At 39.9% G+C, this 27,517-nt stretch overlaps 1 protein-coding gene across 1 annotated transcript in view; it reads left to right on the top strand.

Annotated features, from left to right (window-relative positions):
• The window catches only part of LOC150084470 (uncharacterized), a 428,998-nt gene that overhangs the window by 260,499 nt on the left and 140,982 nt on the right, over positions 1 to 27,517 (top strand). Inside the window, exon 7 of the mRNA XM_090375238.1 lies at positions 23,240 to 23,487. Coding sequence (XP_090231364.1) covers positions 23,240 to 23,487 — 248 coding nt within the window. The remainder of the gene's footprint in view (positions 1 to 23,239; positions 23,488 to 27,517) is intronic.

Genomic DNA, 27,517 nt, shown 5'->3' with positions numbered 1-27,517 from the left:
TTGATCTATTTGGCATCAGATAATGTGATGGTATATCATTGTTAATAATCTAATAACAAATATGCATGTGGTAAAGCACATTACCTTTGATATCAGAGTCAAAAAGGATTATCTTTCATCACCAGACCACCAATTCCAAGGTTATTCTGATATAAAGTCGAGAAAATGAAGGCAAGTACACATCAAATCTGTTGTCAACACTAGAGTATAATGGATGCACAATTGCAGACGTAATGGCAGTTGTTAATATTTTTGGGGAAACATTTGCTGGAGCATCTGCAAAAACATCGTGCTCTCCTGATCTTCTGGGCACAAACTAAAATTCAACAGTAGTCATTGCATGTCTTCTGGTAAGTCTGAGGCTTAAATCACTATGCATGAACTTAGCACTGCAGTACCTCTCTCTCTCTCAAGCGCACCCCATCCTCAAGTCAAGTTCCATATGGCCATAATATCTACTATGAGATGATTCCATCGGTATCTATGGATTGCCTGCTCTGACTTTACAACAGAATTTATTTTGAAGAGCAGTTTCCAGACTCCTGGCATAATGCAATTGTGCACGCCTTCCCCAAACTAGGATGTGATCCAAAAATTTCAAACAGTTACCTTCCTGTTTGACTGGCTGCTTGTGCAAGATCCTAGCAAGAATGGTCAATGCCCACCTTATGTGGTGAATTAAATGAACTCCTTTCCAGAACACAGTGTGGCTTTTGAAGGAACAGATCAACACTCACCCATTTAATAAGACTGGGAAAGACTGAATTATTTCAGGAAAGCACCTTGACTTTCCTCAAAGTATCTGAGATGCTTTCCTGAAATGAGAACTCTTGGTGTTTGTTTTCTTTGACACAGAAAAAGCATATGATATGGCTTGGAAATTTGGAATCTAAGATGTTCTTAACTTCAGTCTTAAAGGTCACCTTGTTGTTTTTATTAAAAATTTCCTATCAAACCATGCATTCCAAGGTTGTGTAGGTTCCACTTAGCCTTTTTCCTGCCGATCGGGCTAGCTGGGTGGGTGGGTAAAGTGTCTGCCTGGCAACCCAAAGGTCATGGGTTCGAATCCCGCCTCGGGCTTGGATATCACAAAGCTGCCACACTATCTGGTTGGATCTCACGTCCACGCTACATGAAGGTAGCAGTAAAAAACTGGTTCCTTCGTGTATTGATCACATCATTAGATAAAAAAAAAAAAAAAAAAAAAAAGCCGTTTTGCCCAGAGAAAGGAGTTCCCCAAGGATCTGCCCTCTTTGTTGATTAGTATATTTATGTAGTTATACAACAGAAGGATCATTGATCATTAATTTTGCAGCAGGCTCTTGACCACCTCAACTCCTGTGAATTGACTAATATTTTCAGATTCTCATCTCAGAAGACCATTTTTGTGTATTTTTCATTGTAAATAGAACTTGAACCCCAAACCAGAACTAAAGCATTTGATAAAATATCATTCCTGTGTAATCTGATGCAAAATTTGTAGAAAGTTATATTTGATAAGAAATTAGCATTAGTAGAGGCATATGATGCAAGGAGCAAGCTTATGCAGCATCAGCCAAAGGGGGGGGGGGAAATCCCACTCCCATTTTACCCCTCCGTACGTTCGAAATACCTGTCCAGCTGAGCCTTAAATTTATTTAGGCTATCAACTTCCACAACAAGGGATGGAAGTCTGTTCTACCAACCACCTACCCGCTGGCTAAAGGCAAATTTCCGCACATCTATCCTACATCTGTCTTTCCTCAATTTGAATTTATGCCTTCTCAGGTGATTATTCTGAGCAAGAGGAAGAATCCCATCGGCATTGACCATTCTCAAACAATTCAAGGCTCTATCAGATCACCTCTATCAGATCACCTCGCCGGTGCCTAGTCTCCAGACACTGTAATTTGGAAAACTTAAGCATTTCTTCGTAAGAGCAACCTTTGTTCCATTCACTAATCTTGTTGCCCTTCTCTGTACTTGTTCCAGCAGCTCTACATCCTTCTTGAAATGAGGCCTCCAGACCTGTATACAGTACTATAGGTGTAGTATGACCATTGCCTTATACAAGGGAATAATCACTTCCTTATCCCTGTTAGAAAAATTCTTGTATATCATTGACAAAACACCATGAGCTACCCTTGCAGCCCGTCTGCACTGCTCAGAGAACTTCATATCTGCCTGCACAATTACCCCCAGGTCCATTTCATTCTCTACGACAGAGTTAGCATTAGCATTTTAGCATTAGCATTAGTAGAGGCATTTGATGCAAGAAAGCAAGCTTATGCAGCATCAGCCAAAAAAAAAAAAAAAAAAAAAAACCACTTCCACTTCACCCCTCTGTTCGTTCAAAATACCTGTCCAGCTGAGCCTTAAACTTATTTAGGCTATCAACCTCCACCACAAGGGATGGAAGTCTGTTCCACCAACCAACCACCCGCTGGCTAAAGGCAAATTTCCGCACGTCTATCCTACATCTGTCTTTCCTCAATTTGAATTTATGCCCTCTCAGGTGATTTTTCTGAGCTAGAGGAAGAATCTCATCAGCATTGAGCATGCTTAAACCATTCAAGGCTTTATACACCTCTATCAGATCACCTCGCTGGTGCCTAGTCTCCAGACACTGTAATTTGCAAAACTTAAGCCTTTCTTCGTAAGAGCACCCCTTTGTTCCATTCACTAATCTTGTTGCCCTTCTCTGTACTCGTTCCAGCAGCTCTACATCCTTCTTGAAATGAGGCCTCCAGACCTGTATACAGTACTCTAGGTGTGGCCTGACCATCGCCTTATACAATGGAATAATCACCTCCTTATCCCTGCTGGAAAAATTCCTGTATATCATTGACAATACTCCATGAGCTACTCTTGCAGCCCGTCTGCACTGCTCAGAGAACTTCATATCTGCCTGCACAACCACCCCTAAGTCCCTTTCATTCTCTACCACTGTCAGTGTAGTACCACAGAGTTGATACGTTGCTCTGGGGTTGCTGTTTCCCATGTGTAGTACTTTACATTTGTCAATGTTAAACTTCATTTGCCACCTCTCAGCCCATCTGCTCAACCTTTTCAGATCCTGTTGCAACAGCATAGTGTCAGTAGTGTCCTTGACAACCCTGCCAACCTTTGTATCGTCTGCAAACTTGGACATTAAGCCGGATATACCATCATCAATATCATTTATAAATACAGAAAACAATAATGGACCCAACACTGAGCCCTGAGGGACTCCACTAATAACATCAGTCCACGATGAGCAGTGTCCATTGATTACCACTCTCTGTCTTCTCCCCCTCAACCACCCCTTTATCCATAGCAGCGATTTGCCTCCAATGTCACACTGCTCCAATTTGTGTAGCAGTCTTCCATGTGCAACAGTATCAAAAGCCTTTCTAAGATCCAAGTATATAATATCAAAGTTATTCCCTGCATCCAGTTCTTTTGTGACTGCATCATAGTATCCAATCTAGTTGGTCAGGCAAGACTTCCCCTTAACAAAACCATGCTGTGTCTGAGCTATAACTGAAGTCTTGTCTAAATGATCCTGCAGTGCTTCTTTAACCAGTGCCTCCATTAATTTTCCTGGAACAGAAGTTAAGCTCACAGGTCTATAATTACTTGTGTCAGCCTTTGATCCTGCTTTGTGAATTGGGGTCACATTTGCACATTTCCAGTCTATGGGTACCTCCCCTGAGTCCAAGGAAGCTCTCATAATTATGGCTAAGGTTGATACATTGCTCTGGGGTTACTGTTTCCCATATGTAGTACTTTACATTTGTCAATGTTAAACTTCATTTACCACCTCTCAGTCCACCTGCTCAACCTCTCCAGATCCTGTTGCAGCAGCATAGCGTCAGTAGTGTCCTTAACAACTCTGCCAACCTTTGTATCATTTGCAAACTTGGACATTAAGCTTGATATACCATCATCAGTATCATTTATAAATACAGAAAACAATAATGGACCCAACACTGAACCCTGTGAGTGACCAGCCCCCAAATTCCAGTCAATATCTGGGAAATTAAAATCCCCCATTGTAAGACTCTCTGATTTACTGGCCCACTCTATTTCCCCGTACAGTTTCTTATTATACTCATCAGAGTCATTAGGCCTATAGCACACTCCTACTCTCAATTTTGATCTCCCAATGCTTATGTCACACCAAACTGACTCGACACTGCACTGTCCAGCAATGTCGACTGGCTTCACTTCCTTGGATTTTATGTATTTCTTAACTAATAGCATACCCCCTCCTCCCTTCCTACCCTGTCTATAGACATTGTACTCCCCAAATTCCTGTTCTGCATTCCTTATATCTGTGTGACACCATGTCTCTGAAATCCCTACAATATCTGCCTTTGATGTTTTGAGCAATACCTCAAATTCATCAAATTTATTTACTAAACTCCTAGCATTGGTGTTCACGCAAGTATACATGCACCTGTTCTTTTTCTTAGCTACCCTAACACAACCTATGCGTTTATTTGTACCCCAATGATACCCAGCAGTCTCTGAAATATCCTGCATCTTATTTTCCAGGCTGCGGCTCATTCCAATAGAAGCAGTGCAAGAATCACTTTCACCTCTGCCAGTGGCTACTGTTAATCTATTAATCCTTGTATCCCCCCAATCTAGCAGTTTTCCAACCCACATAACACTGCCTCGATAGCATCAGCAAACATTCTTGCACCCTTTCTATTTAAGTGTATCCCATCCCTGTAGAAGCAGTCTCTCCTGTTAACAAGTAAAGACCAGGCTGAAAAAAATTCTACCCCTTGAGCCTTGCACAATCCTTCCAGGGCCGAATTGATCGACAGGGCTCTCATCATATACTCCCTCCTATCGTGTCTGGCCAGAATTGCAGACACTTTCAAATTCAACCCTAATTAATACTTAAGTGTCCATAGATTAACCGTTCATAAACTTGTCGCCATTGTTATACAATACAACGTTATATCCTGAACTGGACAGCGTAAGCTTAGTATAGTATTGTACATAATATAATATTGTCAATTAATTAGTAAAATCTAGTAATCTTGTTAAACTTCATTGTCAATTAAATTGTACTTTTTAACTAAATACATATAACGACTTACATTACAAACGTAACATAATTAATTTATACATAACTTGATACGGAAATTATATAAATGGAAATTGTAGATAACACTTGATACTGAAAAAAATATATACTGCGTTATAACTGTGTTGGGATACAAGTTTAGGGTTATAATTTTGTACTGAAATTGAAATTTTATTGAAATTAAATCGAAATCATGACTCAGACCAGAGCAGCAAAGCAAAAGGCTCAAGCTAATGGGAGGCCTGTGGCTCAGGAGAGAACTGAGGAGGGTAGCTGCCCTCTGAAGCACTGCTTGCTTGATGTTTGTGGACCAATCGGGTACGGGTCATGATATTGCCATGGGGATGTCTTTGTGTGCGCGCACGATGTAAGAAGTGTAAGGAAATCAGGACCCAACTCAGCGTTGTTATGGGCCCATATGAGAGCTTGAAGGACAGGATAGATGCCCTCGAAGGAACTAAATTGAGGGGCCCAGAAGCTCTCAGCTGCCCACATCAACGCCAGAGCTTGCACTTGGTCATCATGCAAAACAGCGGCAACGCCAAAGGCAGAATGCGCTGGTCCACCACGAACTAGAAGTTATTGTTGACTCTATTGTCAGGGAAAGTGGAACATGCTTTGTAAAAAGGATAGGTGGAACAGGACAAGGGTATATCTGCCAGGGACAGAGGTTGATGACGTTGCAGAGCAGATTGTTGATTGTTGATTGTTATTTGGTTTTTAGAAGCATTAGCAACTAAGGCCATATTGCTCCGGGATATGCGGTGGTCATTCTCTGACCTTTCCGCATCCTTCGTATTTGGTGGTGACGGGCTCGAACCCCGGTCTAATCAAGAAGCGTGTGCTACACACTGCTGCTGCTCCTTCCCACCTGGCTACGGAGGCGCCGCAGAGCAGATATCGTCTTTTAAGGGCACATAAGGTGATATAGTTGTACACGTTGGCACTAATAATATTATGTGTAGGAAACCAGCAGAATTACTTAACAAGTAAGGTCACTGTTGAAAAAAAGCAGTGAATCAGTTGAATTTGAAAGTGTTTTCAATTCTGCCTAGACACGATAGGAGGGAGTATATGATGAGAGCCTTGTCGATCAATTCGGCCCTGGAAAGATTGTGCAAGGCTCAAGTGGTAGAATTTGTTTCAGCATGGTCTGTACTTGTTAACAGGAGAGACTGCTTCTACAGGGATGGGATACTCTTAAATAGAAAGGGTGCAAGAATATTTGCTGATGCTATCGAGGCAGTCTTAGGTGGGTCGGAAAACTACTGGCTTGGGGGGATACAAGGACTAATAGATTAACAGTAGCCACTGGCAGAGGTGAAAGTGGTTCTTGCACTGCTTGTATTGGAATGAGCAGAAGCCTGGAAAACAAGTTGCAGGATATTTCAGAGATTGCTGGGAGTCATTGCGGCACAAGTAAACACATGGGTTGTGTTAGGGTAGCTAAGAATAGGAACTGATGTATGTATACTTGCATGTACACCAATGCTAGGAGTTTGGTAAATAAATATGATGAATTTGAGATATTGCTCAAAACATCAAGGGCAGATATTCTTGGGATATCAGAGACGTGGTGTCCCACAGATATAAGAAATGCAGAACTGGAATTTGGGAAATACAATGTGTACAGAAAGGATAGACAGGATAGGAAAGGAGGAGGGGTTATGCTATTAGTTAAGAAACACATAAAATCCAAGGAAGTGAAGCCAGTCGACATCGCTGGACAGTGCAGTGTCGAGTCAGTTTGGTGTGACATAAGCTTTGGGAGATCAAAATTGAGAGTAGGCGTGTGCTATAGGCCTAATGACTCTGATGAGTATAATAAGAAACTGTACAGAGAAATAGGGTGGGCCAGTAAATCAGAGAGTCTTATAATGGGGGATTTTATTTTTCCAGATATTGACTGGAATTTGTGGGTTGGTCACACACACACACTAGCAAGGCTTTTGTGGATTTATTGGATTATTGTTTTCTACATCAGCATGCTCGGGAGGCAACTAGAGGCAGTAATACTCTTGGTTTGATTATCAGTAGTGATTCTTCATGCATTAAGAATCTGCAGATAAAGGAACCACTAGGTGGCAGTAATCACAGTGTGCTGAAGTGGGATTTACACAAAGAGGTAACTACCATCAGGAGTAAGGGGAAGGGTTTTTGCTTTCGTGAAGGTGACTACAATGGTCTGAGACAGTATTTAAATTCTATACAGTGGGACCAACTGATGATGTTACCAACAGCAAATTCAAAATGGGAAGAATTCAAAGAATTTATCTTGGAAGCTACTAGGCTTTACATACCAATTAAGAAATATTGTTTAAGGTTTAGGTGTAAATGGATGTCAGATGAACTAATGAGACATATGGCAGAGAAGAAAAATAAAATGCATTGGATACATATAAATTAACATGTGACACAGAAGCCTATGATTGATAGGCTTCTGAGGTTCACTTGATATCGATGGGTCAACTGTTGATGATCCTGATCAGGTAGCTAACAAACTGAATGAATATTTTGCATCGACATTCACACATGAGGAGTTATTCAGCGAGGGGAATGCCAGAGGTGTATTCAACTCTGGCAGTAAGCTAGAGAATCTTGTAATAACTGAGAATAAAGTGGAGGAGAAATTGTTGAAGATAAATACAAGAAAGGCACCTGGGGTGGATGGGATCTATCCAGTTATATTAAAGGAGGCATCAAAGGAAGTAAGCAAACCCTTAGCCATAATTACGAGAGCTTCCTTGGACTCATGAAAAATACCCATGGACTGGAGATGTGCAAATGTGACCCCAATTCACAAAGGAGGGTCAAAGGGCGACACAAGTAATTATAGACCTGTTAGTTAAACTTCTGTTCCTGGAAAATTAATGGAGGCACTGGTTAAAGAAGCACTGCAGGATCATCTAGACAAGACTTCAGTCATAGCTCAGACACAGCATAGTTTTGTTAAGGGGAAGTCTTGTCTGACCAATTTGATTGGATACTATGATGCAGTCACAAAAGAACTGGATGCAGGGAATAACTTTGATATTATATACTTGGATCTTAGAAAGGTTTAGGCCTAAATGGTTGTCAGATGAACTAATGAGGCATATGGCAGAGAAGAAAAATGCATGGGATACATACAAATTAACATGTGACACGGATGCCTATGATAGATACAAGTTGATCTGTAACCAAGTTACAAAGGAGGTTAGGCAGGCGAAGGCAGATTACGAGAGATCCTTGGCAAGGGATGCGAAGAAAAACAGCAAAGAGTTCTTTACTTATGTAAACTCTAGAAGGAAGGGGATGAATCAGATTGGTCCACTTGAGATCGATGGGTCAACTGTTGATGACCCTGCTCGGGTAGCTAACAAACTAAATGAATATTTTGCATCGACATTCACACATGAGGAGTTATTCAGCGAGGGGAATGCCAGAGGTGTATTCAACTCTAGCAGTAAGCTAGAGAATCTTGTAATAACTGAGAGCAAAGTGGAGGAGAAATTGTTGAAGATAAACACAAGAAAGGCACCTGGGGTGGATGGGATCTATCCAGTTATATTAAAGGAGGCAGCAAAGGAGGTAAGCAAACCCTTAGCCATAATTATGAGAGCTTCCTTGGACTCAGGGGAGGTACCCATTGACTGGAGATGTGCAAATGTGACCCCAATTCACAAAGGGGGATCAAAGGCTGACACAAGTAATTATAGACCTGTGAGTTTAACTTCTGTTCCCGGAAAATTAATGGAGGCACTGGTGAAAGAAGCACTGCAGGATCATCTAGACAAGACTTCAGTTATAGCTAGGACACAGCATGGTTTTGTTAAGGGGAAGTCTTGCCTGACCAATTTGATTGGATACTATGATGCAGTCACAAAAGAACTGGATGCAGGGAATAACTTTGATATTATATACTTGGATCTTAGAAAGGCTTTTGATACTGTTGCACATGGAAGACTGCTGCACAAATTGGAGCAGTGTGGCATTGGAGGCAAGTTGCTGCTATGGATAAAGGGGTGGTTGAGGGGGAGAAGACAGAGAGTGGTAATCAATGGACACTGCTCATCGTGGACTAATGTTATTAGTGGAGTCCCTCAGGGTTCAGTATTGGGGCCTTTATTGTTTTCTGTATTTATAAATGATATTGATGATGGTATATCAGGCTTAATGTCCAAGTTTGCAGACGATACGAAGGTTGGCAGGGTTGTCAAGGACACTACTGACACTATGCTGCTGCAACAGGATTTGGAAAGGTTGAGCAGATGGGCTTCGAGGTGGCAAATGAAGTTTAACATTGACAAATGTAAAGTACTACATATGGGAAACAGCAACCCCAGAGCAACGTATCAACTCTGTGGTACTACACTGACAGTGGTAGAGAATGAAAGGGACCTGGGGGTGGTGGTGCAGGCAGATATGAAGTTCTCTGAGCAGTGCAGACGAGCTGCAAGAGTAGCTCATGGTGTATTGTCAATGATATATAGGAATTTTTCTAGCAGGGATAAGGAGGTGATTATTCCCTTGTATAAGGCAATGGTCAGGCCACACCTAGAGTACTGTATACAGGCCTGGAGGCCTCATTTCAGGAAGGATGTAGAGCTGCTGGAACGAGTACAGAGAAGGGCAACTAGATTGGTGAATGGGACAAAGGGGTTCTCTTACGAAGAAAGGCTTAAGTTTTGCAAATTACAGTGTCTGGAAACTAGGCACCAGCGGGGTGATCTGATAGAGGTGTACAAAGCTTTGAATGGTTTGAGCATGCTCAATGCTGATGGGATTCTTCCTCTAGCTCAGAAAAATCACCTGAGAGGGCATAAATTCAAATTGAGGAAAGACAGATGTAGGATAGATGTGCGGAAATTTGCCTTTAGCCAGCGGGTGGTTGGTGGGTGGAACAGACTTCCATCCCTTGTCGTGGAAGTTGATAGCCTAAATAAGTTTAAGGCTCAGCTGGACAGGTATTTCGAACGAACAGAGGGGTGAAGTGGAAGTGGTTATTTTTATTTATTTATGTTACTTTTTTTTTTTTTTTTTTTTTTTTTTTTTGGCTGATGCTGCATAAGCTTGCTTTCTTGCATCAAATGCCTCTACTAATGCTAATGCTAATGCTAAAGGCTTTGGATACTGTTGCACATGGAAGACTGCTGCACAAATTGTAGCAGTGTGGCATTGGAGGCAAATTGCTGCTATGGATAAAGGGGTGGTTGAGGGGGAGAAGACAGAGAGTGGTAATCAATGGACACCGCTCATCGTGGACTAATATTATTAGTGGAGTCCCTCAGGGTTCAGTATTGGGTCCATTATTGTTTTCTGTATTTATAAATGATATTGATGATGGTATATCAAGATTAATGTCCAAGTTTGCAGACGATACGAAGGTTGTCAGGGTTGTCAAGGACACTAATGACACTATGCCACTGCAACAAGATCTGGAAAGGTTGAGCAGATGGGCTGAGAGGTGGCAAATGAAGTTAAAAACATTGACAAATGTAAAGTACTACATATGGGAAATAGCAACCCCAGAGCAACGTATCAACTCTGTGGTACTACACTGACAGCCGTAGAGAATGAAAGGGACCTGGGTGTGGTTGTGCAGGCAGATATGAAGTTTTCTGAGCAGTGCAGACGGGCTGCAAGAGTAGCTCATGGTGTATTGTCGATGCTATATAGGAATTTTTCTAACAGGGATAAGGAGGTGATTATTCCCTTGTATAAGGCAATGGTCATACTACACCTATAGTACTGTATACAGGTCTGGAGGCCTCATTTCAAGAAGGATGTAGAGATGCTGGAACAAGTATAGAGATGGGCAACAAGATTAGTAAATGGAACAAAGGGGTGCCCTTACGAAAAAGGCTTCGGTTTTGCAAATTATAGTGTCTGGAGACTAGGCACCGGCGAGGTGATCTGATAGAGGTGTATAAAGCCTTGAATGGTTTGAGCATGGTCAGTGCTGATGGGATTCTTCCTCTTGCTGAGAATAATCACCTGAGAGGGCATAAATTCAGATTGAGAAAAGACAGATGTAGGATAGAAGTGAGGAGATTTGCCTTTAGCCAGCGGGTGGTTGGTTGGTGGAATAGACTTCCATCCCTTGTCGTGGAAGTTGATAGCCTAAATAAGTTTAAGGCTCAGCTGGACAGGTATTTCGAACGAACAGAGGGGTGAAGTATTTATTTTTTATTTATTTATTTATTTATTTATTTATTTTTATTATTATTATTTTTTTTGGCTGATGCTGCATAAGCTTGCTTTGTTGCATCAAATGTCTCTACTAATGCTAATTAACTTCCAAATCTCGCTGTCTCAATTCAGAATAAACTAAGGATCCTGACCAGGTCTATAAGCTACTTATAGAAAATAATTTAATATAACAATTTATCAATAAAGCAGCTAAATATTGCTAAAAAACTTTCCATTCAGTGGAGCTGCAAATTGTAACACGTGGATTTTGATACCCTTACCGATACTTTTATGCAATTACAAGGCTGAGTAAAGAATAAATACACCAGATGAGTCAGAAAATCACAAAATAATGCTATACTACTAAATTTAAATCAAAAGGTTTAGAAAAACAATAATTTCAAATGAATAAATAAGAAAATCCACTTAGCGGCTTTGAACATGTCTGACTCCCACTAGCCTCATCAGCAAACCTGTGTGGGACTGAGTCAAAACCTTTGCTGAAATCTAAATGAACAGTATTGAAATTTTTCCCTCAATCCAGCTCATGAGTGACCCTTTCAAAATAGCGAACCAGATTTGTTAAACATGATTTTCACTTTACAAAACCATGCTGAGTATCCTTGAGAATTTCAGTTCTATCCAAATTATCCTGAATTCCACACTTAAATCATTTCCTCCATGATTTTCCCTACCACTGAAGTCAGAAGTCAATGCACTCACTTGCTGCCTCCCTTAAGATTATAGAGTATATTCAATCAACTCCAGGAGCCTTACTGGCCTGTAGGCTCGAAAGTTTTTTCATTAAATAATCTTGCGAAATTTCAGTATCATTAATTACATATTTTTCAACTTCGCTCCCACAATTTCTCATTCCCACAAATGGTTTTTCATCTGTAAATATTGATGCAAAATAACTGTTGAGCTCATCTGCAATGGCAGCTGGTGTATTTAATAATATCCCCTTTCCTTTACGTAAAGATCCGATCTGGTTTGTCCTGCTCCTCTTAGCATTTATATATGTGAAGAATTCCTTATCCTGCTCTGTTTGCTTGCGATTTCTCATAAACTGCCTTTGCTTGTCGAACCTTTTCTGTGGCTCTGTTATAGATCATCTTGTAGCTGTTATATGCTTCAGTACTTTTTATTGCTCTATCTTTTCCATACCACCTTTTTTTCTGCTGAAGTAATGCGGCAACTTCACTATTCATCCAACTTGGAACTCTCCTCGTGGAGTATTTTTTTAATGGTAAATACGCATTCAAGGTGTCTGTGATTAATGTTTTAAAAGCATACCACAGTTCAATTGTATTCATTCTCTGTGCGATATCTACCCAGTTAATAGAGGCTATGTAGCACCTTAAGGCATCATAATTCCTTTTCTGAAATTATAACCCATTCCTTTGCCTTTTACTACTGCTACCTCTCTCTTCATCATCCACCGTAGAACTCTGTGATCACTTCCTGCTACTGGTTCCTCTACTATCAGCCCTGTTATGTCATCTGATTCATGGGGGATGATGAGGTCTAGGATATTTTTTCTCTAGTACTTTCCCTGATATGTTGATACAAATTGATTTAAAAATTTTGTTCCCCATGTCGAGTTTCCTTCCCATTTACTCCAATCAAGTAGAGGCAAATTGAAATCACCCATAATAAGGCATTGACACTTACTTGCCCATTCTATTTTATCATTAGCATTAGCAAAGGCACACGATGCAAGAAAGCAAGCTTATATAGCATCACCCAAAAAAAAAAATCCCTTATTTCACCCATCCACTCGCTTCAAATGTTTGTCAAGTTCTGCCTTTATTCTATTTAAGCTATCAGCTTCTACAATGACAAATGGAAGTTTGTTCCAGCAATCAACCACCCGCTAGCTAAAGACTATCCTACAACCGTCTTTCCTCAATTTGAATTTATGCCCTTTCTGGTGATTATTCTGAGCAAGAGGAAGAATCCCATTACCATTGAGCATCTCTCTCCCCCCCCTCTATCTATACTCTAGCGAAAGCCCTACATACCAAAAACTTAACATATCTAAATTACCTTACGCCCATAATTTGGCCTAGCAAAACTAAGTGATTCTACCCCTACGTTGACGCGTTTCTTTCTTTCTTTCTTTTTTTTTTTTTTTTAAGGTCCTAGCCGCAGACCAGGAACCCAGACTACTGGGTTCCTGGTCTGCCTCCACGGGGCGTAAGTGGGGCAACGTTTGGCCTCAATAGGGGCCCAGCGGCTAAATGACCAGATGAACAACGGTACAAGGCATCACACATATACAAAGTCCATACACTTTTAAAATTCTGGCTTTTCCAGTCAACTGGTTCACCCACAATGTAAACTACGCAGAGATGGGGGGAACCCCTGGTGCCGTTTGACCCTAAACACACTTTACACTTTACACTTGACCATTGAGCATGCTGAAACCATTCAAGGCTTTATACACCTCAATCAGATCACCTCGCAGTTGCCTAGTCTCCAGACACTAATTTGAGAAACTTACGCCTTTCTTTGTAAGAGCAACCCTTTGTTCCATTCACTAATCTTGTTGCCCTTCTCTGTACTCGTTCCAACAGCTCTATATCCTTCTTAAAATGAGGCCTCCAGACCTGTATACAGTACTCAAGGTGTGGCCTGACCATTGCCTTATACGAGGGGATAATCACCTCCTTATCCCTGCTAGAAAAATTCCTGTATATCATTGACAAGACACCATGAGCTACTCTTGCAGACCATCTGCAATGCTCAGAAAACTTCATATCTGCCTGCACAATTACCTCCAGGTCCTTTTCATTCTCTACCATTGTCAGTGTGGTACCACAGAGTTGATACGTTACTCTGGGATTACTGCATCCCATATGTAGTACTTTACATTCGTCAATGTTAAACTTCATTTGCCACCTCACAGCCCATCTGCTCAACTTTTTTAGATCCTGTTGCAGCAGTGTACAACAACCCTGCCAACCTTCGTATCGTCTGCAAACTTGGACATTAAGCCTGATATACCATCATCAATATCATTTATAAATGTTTCTTTAACCAGTGCTCCATTAGTTTCCCTGAAACAGAAGTTAAACTAACAGGTCTGTAATTACCTGTCTCCCCCTTTGATCTTCCTTTGTGGATTGGGATCACATTTACACATCTCCAGTCCATGGGTACCTCCCACGAGTCCAGGGAAGCTCCCATAGTTATGGCTAAGGGTTTGCTTACTTCCTTGGCCACCTCCTTTAATATAACTGGATAGATTCCATCCACCCCTGGAGCCTTTCTTGTGTTTATCTTCAACAATTTCTCCTGCACTTTACTCTCAGTTATTACAAGACTATCTAGCTTACTGCCAGAGTTGAATACACCTCTGGCATTCCCCTCCCTGAATGATTCCTCGTGTGTGAATGTCGATGCAAAATATTCATTCAGTTTGTTAGCTACCTGAGCAGGATCATCAACAGTTCAACCATCGATATCAAGTGGACCAATCTGATTCATCCCCTTCCTTGTAGAGTTTAGATAAGTAAAGAACTCTTTGCTGTTTTTCTTTGCATCCTTTGCCAAAGATTTCTCATAATCTGCCTTCGCCTGCCTGACCTCCTTTTGAAACTTGGTTTTAGACCAGCTTATATCTATCATAGGCTTGTGTATCACATGTTAATTTATATGTATCCCATGCATTTTTTTTCTCTATGACACATGTCTAATTAGTTCATCTGACATCCATTTAGACCTAAATCTTGAACAATATTTCTTAGTTGGTATGAAGAGCCTAGTGGCTTCCAAGATTAATTCTTTGAATGCTTCCCATTTTGAATTTGCTGTTGTTAACATCATCAGTTGGTTCCACCGTATAGAATTTAAATATTGTGTGAGACCAACGTAGTCTGACCAATATTTAAATTCTATACGATGAAACCAACGTACCTTTACGTCAGACCAATGTACCTTTACGAAAGCAAAAACCCTTCCCTTTCCTTTGATGGTAGTTACCTCTTTGAATAAATCCTACTTCAGCACACTGTGATCACTGCCACTTAGTGGTTCCTTTATCTGCAGATTCTTATTGCATGAAGAATCGCTACTGATAATCAGATCAAGAGGATTACTCCCTCTAGTTGCCTCCCGAACATGCCGCTGTAGAAAACATTCATCCAGTAAATCCACAAAAGCCTTGCTAGTGTGTGAATGACCAACCCACAAATTCTAGTCAATATCCGGGATATTAAAATCCCCCATTATAAGACACTCTAATTTACTGGCCCACTCTCATTTCTCTGCATAATTGCTCATTATACTCATCAGATTCATTAGGCCTATAACACACACCCAACTCTCATTTTTCGTTTCCCAGTGCTTATGTCACACCAAACAGACTCAACAGTACATTGTCCACCAACATAATTGGGTGCACCTCCTTAGATTTTGTGTTTCTTAACTAACAGCATCTATCCTTTTGCTACACATTGAACTCCCCAAATTCCAGTTCTGCACTTCTTATGTCTGTGTGACACCATGTCTCTGATATCCTAACAATATCTGCCTTTGATGTCTTGACTAGCAATTCAAGCTCATCAAATTTATTAACTGTACTCCTAGCATTGGTGTAATGCAAGTATACAGGCACCTGTTTCTACTCTTAGTTATCCTAACACAGCCCATGTATTTACTTGTTACACTATGACTCCCAGCAGTCATGGAAATTCCCATTGCCTTGCTTTCCAGGCTGCTGGCCAATTGCATTTCAATAGAAGTAGGGCAAGAGTCACTTTTACCTCTGCCTGCGGCTACTGTTAATCTATTAGTCCGTGTATGGCCCCACGCTAGCAGTTTTCCGACCCACCTAACTCTGCCTCGATAGCATCAGCAAATATTTTCCCATCCTTTCTATTTAAGTGTATCCCATCCCTGTAGAAGCAGTCTTTCTGTTATCAAGCACAGACCAGGGTTCGAAAAATTCTACCCCTTGAGCCTTGCACAATCTCTACAGGGCTGAATTGATCGGCAAGGCTCTCATCATATACTCTCTCCTATCGTGTCTGGGCATAATTGCAGACACTTTCAAATTCAACCGTAACTCATGGCTTTTTTTCAACATTGTCTTGTACTTGTTAAGTAATTCTGCCGGTTTCCTACTCTTAATATCGTTAGTGCCAACGTGTACAACAATATCACCCTTTGTGCCTTGAAAGGATGATATCTGCCCTACAACGTTATCAGCCTTTGCCCATGGCAGACGTACCCTGGTCCTGTTCCATCTATCCTTTTTGCATGATATGTTCACCATTTTCCTGACAATAGAATCACCTACAACAACTAGTTCCTTTGGGACCAGAGCATTCTACCTTGGGGGTTTGACACTGTGTTGTGTGATGTTCAAGTGCAAGCTCTGGCATTGATGTGGGCAGCTGAGAGCTTGATGGGCCCCTCAATTTAAATCCTTCGAGGGCATCCTCCCTGTCCTGCAAGCTCTCATATAAGCCCATAACAATGCTGAGTTAGCACCTGATTTCCTTGCACTCCTTACATGACACACACACACACACACACACACACACACACACACACACACACACACACACACACACACACACACACACACACACAAAGACATTGGCAATATCATATCCTGTTCCTGATTGTACCACAAACATCAAGCAAGCAGTGCATTTCAACAGACTGTGATTCAGAGGACAACCGCACCCTTCAGTTCTTCCCTGAGCCACAACACTTCCACTAGTTTAAACCTTTTGCTTTGCTGCTCTGGTCTGAGTCATGATTTCTATTCAAGTTGAATCAAATTCCAGTACAACACTATTACACTATATGTAATACCCCGACTTACGCGAACTCAGAGTTACGCGGTTCTTGATTTTTTCGTTTGGTGTATATCTAAAATTAGCTTACCAGTGATTTGGAAGTCAAATCATAAAGCTTGGGTGACAGGTTCCATTTTTGAGGACTGGTTTGGGCACCACTTCATACCCGAAGTCAAACGTTATTGCAAGTCTAAACAGATTCCATTTAAAGTGATGCTTCTTATTGACAATGCACCCGGTCACCCTCCTGCCACCCTAATTAATTTCGACCCACCTGTGAAAGTTGTGTTTTTGCCTCCAAGCACAACCAGCTTGCTTCAACCGATGGACCAGGGAGTCATCAAAACATTCAAGGCTTACTACACGAGGTGTTCGTTTGCACGTCTGAAGAAGCTATGAGATAAAATAGTGAGATGTCTGTTAAAGAATTTTGGAAACAATTCAATGTTTTAGATGCCGTAAGAATCATTGAAGAATCTTGGGATGAAATCCACAAGAAAACATCGAATGATGTCTGGAAGTAACTTTGTCCATATTTTTTCAAAACCGAGACGAAAACAATGCCAGCAACTGATCATGTCGCTCATGTGATAGAAGTTGTTAATCTTGCCAGGCAAGATTAACAATTAGATTTGGAAGTCAATGGTGATGATGTCATCGAGCTGTTGGATTCACATAGTCAGAAGCTGACAATGAATGAGCTCATAAAGATGCATAAGCAAAACGTCACTGAACTATCCGACGCTTCAGACCCAGTTCCACCAGAAAAACACATGACAATTGCAAGCTTGACAGAAGGTCTCAGCCCAACTGAAAAGGGCTTAAAAATTTTAGAAAACAGACTCCAACGAAGAAAGCGTTATAGCTACAAAGCAAGGAATAAAAAAAATTATTAGCTTGCTACGAAGAAATTCTGCGGGAAAAAAAGAAGGCGCTGTGTCGTCAGACCAATTTGTTAGATTTTATAAAGCCATCGACATCGAAATAACTTTTTTACGTAATCCATTTATTTTTTTAATACATATTTTGTATTAATATGTATAAATAACTGCAATTTTATTAAATATTTTTCTTCTAAACTAGTGCTTTTGTTAGTCCTTGGTCCCAATTAAACAAAATTTATATGTATTTATGTACAAAGTTGTACCCCGACTTACGCGAATTTGACTTAAGCAATTTTTGTGGGACCCACCTATCGCGTAACTTCGGGGTATTACTGTATATGTATTTCGGTATCGAATATTATCCCTGATTTAAGTTATATGACTTTCTTATCCCCTGTCAACTTATATGTATTAATTTATGATGTTACGTTTTTAATAACTAGGTTGCTATATTTATTTAGTTAAAAAAGTACAATTCAGTTGACAATGAAATTTAATAAGATCAATAAATTTTACTGATTAATTGATACTGTTATACTCGCTATCTAGTTTTCCATTAAACCTTACGCTAGCTCACGTATCTTATAACAATGGCAGCAAGTTACGAACGGTTAGTCTACGGACACGAGGTATTATTTACTTTCCAAATCATGCTATCAGCAGTTCAAATTCATTCAAAATAAACCACGGAGCTTGGTTAGGTCTATAAGCTACTTATAGAAAATAATTTAATCTAACAATTAAGTCAATAAAGCGGCTAAGTATAATTAAAAACGTTTCAGTCGCGGGAGCTGCAAAGCCTGCCCACACGTAGATTTGATACTCTTACCAATACTAAGTAATAACCTACAAAATCTCTGTCTAAATTCAATTTAAACTAAAGTATTGTTACTAGGAATATAAAGCAACTCTAAAAAATAAATTTTATTAAAATTTATTTTTCGCTTGTTCACATGTACTCTCGCACCGACTTGCGTCGTTTTCATGTAGAGGCTTTCATCATAATCTTCACAATCACCTGGTCTGTAGATTACTCCTACTCGCATTATACCTGTTTCCAACTATCTCACACCATACAGATTCTATACTAGCACATGAAACGTCTGAATCCGGGAAAGCTATCGTCGCACTCAGGCTGCTTCTGATAAAAACATTACACCACCACACATTCTATCTACCCTATCCTTCCTAAATACATTATACAAGCCGTACTGAAATTCATCATCCCCTGTTTCCGGGTGGCACCACATTTCCGTAAGCCCTATTATGTCCATGTTACTTGTTTTAACCAGCAGTTCAAATTCACTCATTTTATTGACAACACTTCTAACCTATATAAACAATTAAGACTTACTGTTCTTGTATATTTAACAACCCTAACACAACCCTTGAAGTTTTTTAGGCTCTCTTCCCTGATATTAGCTACCCGCTCACTTGAAACATTTCAGCCCTCAACATCTAGATAATATGTCCAGTTGGGGTAACAGATAAGAACTCTTGAGGTATGTGCAAGAGTTACTTTGACCACTAAGGCGCTTCTGCCATAGTCATTACCTTGAATGGTCTTGTCAGTTGCTACGTCGTTGCGGGCCTGTAGGTCGCACCTATCTAGGGTACTGGCGGGATAACCACATCTCATAAGATCTGTCTTGACCCTAGCAATCTCGATGCATCTCATCTGCAGAAATAGAGTGGGTCCAGGCGCGAGTTAACAAGGCCTGCACATTTCCGAGAAGATGGCTGCACATGTGTGCTGACCAGTAGTTATATTGGCCAGCACACGTTGGCTTGTGATAGACTGTTGTTCTCAGGCATGTGCCCTTATGTTGGGCCAGGGTATCCAAGTATGGTAGGGTATTGCCCTATCATAGTCATGTTCGGTGACTCCATTTACCCTATCCATCTCGGGTTCAATGTTGTGTCCCTATTTACTTCCATCCCTGTTGAGCTTGCATCATGTGTGCCAATAAACTTTGGGATACTGACCAGACCCTTAGCAATAGAATCCAACTAACTTCAGATGATATGTCCACTTCTCTCAGACTGTGCTTAACTGGTGGCACAATCATGTGCGGTGACTCCATTTACCAACAGGTGCACGGCACGGCCATGGGTTCCCCAGTTAGTTCAGTCATGGCAAACATCGCAATGGAAGAATTGGAGGGTCATGCGTTTACGAATATACCAGATCCTATTACCTTTTGGTGTTGCTACTTGGCAGATGTGTGTGTAGTTATTCCCAGAGATCCTGGCAGCCGACTCTTAGATCACCTTAACTCTCTGTCACCTTTCATACAATTCACTATTGAAGTAGAGTCGGGCAATACTGTAACATACTTGGACACCCTGGTCCGATGTGAGGGCACACGCCTGAGAACAACATTCTATCACAAGCCAATTTACCAACTACTGGTCAGCACACGCGTAGCCATCTTCTCGGCATTGCGCAGGCCTTAACTCACGCCTGGACCCAGTCTAGTTCTGCAGATGAGAGACACACCGAGATTGCTAGGGTCAAGACAGATCTTACGAGATGTGGCTATCCCACCAGTACCCTAGATAGGTGCGACATGCAGGCCTGTGACCAACAGGACCGCTTAAGGTAATGACTCTGCCTGAAGTGCCTTTATCCCATACTACCCAAACCTTTCAAACCAGGTTTCCAGGGTCCTGAAATTTCATGGGATAAAGTGTGTACAACTCCCAGGCAGGAAATTGCAATCGCTCATCTCCAAAGTGAAAACACCAGTTCCCACCTTACCACAGAGTGGACTAATCTACCGCATTTCTTGCCGTGACTGCACTAGCTGCTTCGGGTAACTTGGCAGAAGACTCGGAAACGTATTTCAGAACACGAAAGAGCCATTTTCTTAGCGGACATAGAACACTCGGCCATGCTGAACACTTCTGGTCAACCCAACACGACATTGACCCATGCCTAGATGCCATGGTTGTTGATCGGTCCCGCCGTTACCGATGCCGTGCCTGCTTGGAGTCACTGCACATCACATGCCCTAATACTTCCATCAACAGAAACAGAGGATGTCGCGTTCATCCTGTTATTGAAGAACCATTCTCATGACTGATAAACGGAGGCAACGTTCCCATACATTGCAACCACAGACTTCAACTTCCAACAGTTAGTTGTTGCATCATGCAGTTCACTGTGCATGACTGCCATCGCACGCTCTTAAGTTCTACGTTCCTAAAACTTTCACTCCGACGGTTAACTGATGAAGGGCAACAAAAAGCCCGAAAGCTGTTTATCGTTGTATTTAACATTAACTACAACTCATCATTTAATTTTACTTTCTGTTCTGCTCTGTCACATAATAGAGAATATAGAATAATAATATTGAACTTCATATTTGATTGAGATTAGCAGTCTTTCATTGAACCACTGAAGAAGGCTTTGAATGCACAACAACATCATATTCAAAAGCAGTTTTTAACATTTTAGTGGTTTCTGTTGCACCTTTCTCTAATTTGAAACAAATATGATTCAAATGCACTGCTTATTAAAGTCACTCATTTCTATTTGAGCATGTGCTAATTTAGACTGACTGCAAATAAATGGATGATTTACTACATGTTACCATATTTAAATGAGTCGTTGAAAATGTTGCAACACGACTTTATATGGTGCTGAAATTTCAAGTTACAAAGTTATTCCTCCAAATTTAGCTGCAATATCAAGATACAAAGGCATTCCCCAAACTTTTTGATCACACCTCATATACTTATCTTCATTAGAGGCACGGTTTATAAGTATTTTCGGTGTCTGCATTTTTGGTTCATTTTTCACAACTTTGTGTGGTTAGAAGTCATGAATGTATTTGTTTACTAGTTTTTGTAGTGTAGGGACTACAGTCACTCAATTTAGGCCTTGCTGAATTGAGGGGTTATTTTTTTTAGTGCGTGATTGTGCCTTCAGTGTTTCGGACTTTGTTACTTCCCACTCTTTTACCTGGTTCATTCTTCCTTCACCTGCTGTAGTGCCTTTTAACTTTTCCCTGAAGAAATGGCACCTCACCAGCAGAATTTCTCATTCTATTTTTTTTTCTCATGCATTTCCTTTTATATTCAATGCACAAATTTCATCCCCACTGCATTATGTGAACCTTATTTTATTCTTTCTAAAAATTCACCATTTGAAGTTCTGTTACATTTAAGCTAGTAAAGAGTATTTGTTGCTGTCATTTTGGAGTGTTTCACTACTGAAATTTCTTTCAGCCATTCTCTTTGTTTTTTGTGAAAAATTTAAGCCTGTAAAGAGATGTACCATCTCACTTGTCTTTTGAAATTTGCATAACTTTTCTTCTTCATTCCGTTTACTTTATGACTTAATTGATTTTATTGACTTAATTTATTTTCTTAAAAATTGGTATTATGGGCGTCAGACTTTTTAAGTTGACACATAGTCTTTGGTGCATTGGCAAGAATATCATATGTACCTTACTCTCTACTCCAATAAAGGGCATTTATAGTTTACAGGGCAGCACTTTAGTCTGTCATTCTCTGCCTTTCTTTTACTGTAGCTCTAACCAGCCCTTCCAAAGGACAGTCTCTTCCCCCCCGATTGGGACTGAAGGTTACCCTGAAGAGTTAGCTAGTAGATGGTCCAACTCTTAATACAAGGAATGAAAATCAGGAATAAGCCTTTCAAGTGGTGACTGTTTCCTAGTTGCTGAGAGGTAAGAGAACACTATACATGATACCTAAAACAGCAATCATTTGTTTAAGCAAGTTTGCTAAACATCACAGAGGCCAAATGGTGGATATATGGGAATTCATAGATGCTACCTTACAAGATGCTGTCTGCCTTATTCTTACCCTCTACTTTGAAGCACGAATAGAATTCATTCTGTCAGACTGATGAATGAATTGTATTCATGTTATTCAGACAAGAAATTTCTGAAGCCCTCTCTCAATAAAGGCTGTGATCTGTCTCAGATGGAGGAAGCAAGTTTTTTTTTCTGTGAGTTATTCCATATTTTCCACCCTGTGTAACATACAGATAAGACCATAAATATTACAGACAAATACATGAAATGGATAATAATGACAAGCTCTGATGTCATTAAATTAATAATTAGAATTTTCTCTTATTTCCAAAAAAAGTGATAATTTCTTTTAAAGGACTATTTATAAATGAATTGCATAATCATTACCCTCTGGTAATGATTTTTACCAGTCATTAAAACAGTCATTTTAACAGTCATTAAAATTACTGGCATACTTTGTATGCCAGTAATTTTAATGACTGTTTTAAATACACAACTCTTTTACAAATATTATGTTATTTACAGTACAGGGCACCACTTCCTGGTAAAAAGAAGGAGGAATACTTTGAAGATGAGAATAGGAATACTAAGTCTGCAGGTTTAACAAAGCCAGCCACATCACGCCATCTGCCTTATTCTTCCCCTGCACCTCTGGGTGCTATATGTGGTACAAAATGTGACACTTCTCATACTACTGCCAGCAGTGGCAGCAGCAGCAGAGAGAGCTATAGAATACCCAACAAAACTCGATTACTTGGTAGAAGATCAACTCCGTATGTTCTCTTTTTTGTTTTTGAGGAAATATAAATATTATTTTTACTTTAAAATGGTCTCTGTAAGATGTAGTTTTCCCTTGATTTTATAAAATTATAATTGTTTTTAAATTAACTAATAAATAATATATGTACGGGGGTGGCCAAACTACGAGGCATAGCCCAGTTGTGACTCTAACCCTTGAATTACAACTCATGGATAAATATGGATAGGAACATTCTAATGGGAAATGGGGGGGGGGATTGAATAGCAGTTGAATATACTGATTTTAGTACTTGTTTGAGAACTAAAGTTCTCAGATGATTCCAAGAAATGTATGCATTGTTTTAATTATTCAGCCATACAGAGATTTACTATATGGAGTTTTCTTGCTTATTAGAAAAATACCAATATTTCCACTAGTCTCAAAGGATTTACAAGAAGGCTAAAGGCAATCTTCTTATAATATAGTAGGTTGAGGCTCTGGCTAATTATATATATCCTTTAGTAATTTCTGTATGCTGAGTTCAAAATAAAACAAATTTTTCTCTATCACATCTTTTTCAAAATGTTATGCATTTGAATAAAATATTATTGTGTTGCATTTTTTATTATTACAACATTGGAAACCACTGGTTACGGATTTTTCTGATATCATCATGATTTGAATTTAAAAAGTTTTGAATCAGAATATTTTTGAAGCAAACCAGAAGTGATTTTAACCAACAGTGATTAATCACTATTGGTTATAACTGATAATACTGATAGCTCATAGTTTCACTCAGTGAATACATAATGAATACCATGATGCATGGTATTCATTATGAATAAATAGTAATTAATAGTTGATACTTTTCACAAGTATTGTGTACCTCTTTACTCTTTCTTGGACAACATGCATATGGAGACAAATTTAAATTGGAAAAGCATAATTGCAGGATAGATAAGTGAAAATCTGCTTTCAGCCATAGAGTAATTGATTGTTGGGACAAACTTCCATCTAGTGGTGGGTGGTTTTAATAAATTCCAAGTAGGATGAGATAGATTGTTAAAAGGAGTGTACAGATGAGGTGGATAGGTGTGTGTGTGTGTGTTTTTTTTTTTTTTTTTTTGTGCTGATTCTATATAAATTAGCTTCCTGCATAATTAGCCACTACTAGTACCATCACAATAACTATGTAGTATCGGTAACAAAGTAACAGGTTTGATGGTTTTTGACCCACTTGTAGTGCAGCATTCATCTGTTTTTTGTGTGTGGCATGAAGCTAATTAGCAATGGCCTTCAGTAAGATGCCAGAGAAATATGAAGGTGTATATGCAAGATTTTCTGTTCATAATGTTCAACATATAGCAACTTTTCCAAGAGTAAAAAGAAGACAGTTTTATCCTTAAATGTGGATATCCTTTGATATCCGGTCTGTTTCTGTACTTGTTTTTGAAGAAAATGAGACAAGAAAGTATTTTCATATGTATGCTGTGACTTGCCATATTCAGTGAATGTTTCTTGATAATGACAGGATCGTATGATTATCTGTATATTTTCTAAGGACTAAAAGAATATGTATTTTTTTAGTCCTTAGAAATATATATATATCCTTTTCTTACCATATATACAGGATGTTTCAAAAATATTGGTACAAACGTTTAGGGGAGGTAATTAACATCTAAAGGAATGTGAATCGCATAAGAACTCATAACCGGAAACGTCACGGGAAAGTAGTAGCAGAGGCACAAGAAGCAGAAATGACACAAGACAGTAATTAGTGGAAAACATTTATTTGACATAATATTAACAATGGAGTACGAGATGGATGCATTCCATGATGTTACAACAGATGCTCGAAGGTTCCACCATGAGACACGATGCATGCATGACACCGGCGCAGCATGGATTGGCGGACACGGTCGAACAGACCTGGAGTTTCTTTGACAGTAGCAGCAGCGCAGAGGAGTCTCGCCACGAGATCCATTTCCGTCTCCACAGGCAATTCATACACGATAGATTTGAGGCTCCCCCCACAGAAAGAAATCAAGACTCGATAAATCAGGTGAGCGTGGGGGCCAGGCAACGGGTTCACCACGGCCAATCCAGCGATGCCCAAAACGCCTGTTCAAATGGTCACGAACACACCTTCCATAATGGGCAGGCGCCCCATCATGTTAAAACCAAATGTTGCGGCTCACATTTGTTGGAACATCGTCAAGTAACCCTGATAGAACTTGTTCAAGAAAGATGCGATATCTAGCAGAGTTCATGTTGGATGGTAACAGGTATGGGCCGACTAAGCAGTCACCGACCATACCTGCCCACACATTTATTGCAAAGCGATGTTGGATGTTGTGCCGCATGGGGGCGTACACCGTGTGGATTGTCGTGAGCCCACACATGAGCATTGTGCTGATTGAATAAGCCTTCCCGAGTAAAATAAGCCTCATCCGTGAAGAAAACATAAGGCTGGAAAATTCAAGTCTTGTTGAACACTTTCTTGGAGAAACCACTGCGCAAAAGCCGCACATGCAGGATGATCTTGTGGGAGCAGTAACTGAACCCTTTGGAGATGAAAGGGGTGTAAGGAATCGTCGTGCCAGACATGCTGTACACTGCAACGAGACACTCCTAAGGCAGAGGCAATGGCATGTGTGCTGGTAGTAGGATTATTCTGGACGGCATTCAACACACTTTTTTCCATGGTGGGAGTTCGCGTCGAACTTGGTCTGCCCGCATTACCTCTAAATGATCCATTATTGCACAAATTTTGATGCACACGCGCAAACAAACGGTGGTCCAGTACATGTCTGTCTGGGAAGCATTCTCCATAAATTCATTGAGCGGCTTGTCCATTTCTCTCTGCTAATCCATACACTAGGTGCATGTCTGCCAGCTCACAGTTTGTATATCGATGCATGCTATTTGTGCGGCGACTACTGCTTGAATGAGTAAACCAGAAATTTTCCCTCTCGCGAACTGATGAACAGTGCCGTCTACCGACTTACGGTGACGTTTCCGGTTATGGGTTCCTATGCGATTCACATTCCTTTAGATGTTACCTACCTCCCCTAAACGTTTGTACCAATATTTTTGAGACACCCTGTATATCCTTTTGTGTATGAGTGTGTATGGTTAAGGATGCTCCTGACTTTTGATTTTAGACTTGAATAATTTAGAAAAAAGGTTCAGATATAAAATATAAATCAAATTAAATAAAAATAGAAGGAAACCAAACCAGATAAGGACAGTGGGAATTGCTTTCTGAGGAGGGTGCTTTCAATGAATACTACCAGAAAGGTCAGTACAGTTGGCAGGTGCCAAAGCAATATATATATAATATATGCACAGTGCAGAGATGGGTTTCAGAATCATTAAAAATGTGGAAGAGGATGGGAAAGCAGTCAAATCAAGTTATTCAGAGTGTTGTTATATCCAAAGTTAGTATTAATTCTGTCTGACTTGCCTTGCATATAGAAATTTAATGGGAAATGGTTATGCAGTAATTTGATAAAGTTTCTGTGAGGCCTGAATGAGTTGTGTAGTTATTATACTGGTGATTTTTACTGGGAATATCAGGACACTCAGTGTGATAGAGGTGTATGATTTCAAAAATAAGCACACTTCTTTTGTCATGTATCTGTGACAAAAGTGTATCTGTATCTTTTGACATGTATCTGTGATATTAACAATTTATCATTAGTAAAGGCACATGATGCAAGAAAAAGCAAGCTTGAACCTTCTAATTTTGAAATCCAAAAAAAACAAAAAGTATCAGAAATGTCATTAGTTCTTTTTTAATACGAGTTCTTCTGGGTGTATTAAGTTACTACAGTCAAACTTGGAAACTAGAATCACTTATAACATCACTGAGGGGACCACAATATTCTTGATGTTATAACCAAGTGATGTAATAACAGAGGTTGCGATTATTTTTAAAAATTACATTAAAATTACTAGAAATTTGATATAAAATGCATACAAATTGCACACTGTTATGATTCTAGTTATACTAAGTAATGTTTCAGTTTTGTAGGCATTGCTCATGCTATATACATACATAT

Source organism: Mastigoproctus giganteus, chromosome 6 (genome assembly GCF_048544385.1).
Source record: "Mastigoproctus giganteus isolate SK-2022 chromosome 6, ASM4854438v1, whole genome shotgun sequence".
NCBI lineage: Eukaryota > Metazoa > Arthropoda > Arachnida > Uropygi > Thelyphonidae > Mastigoproctus > Mastigoproctus giganteus.
The sequence above is the reverse complement of the archived record's forward strand: the minus strand, read 5'-3'. Positions and strand labels throughout refer to the sequence as shown.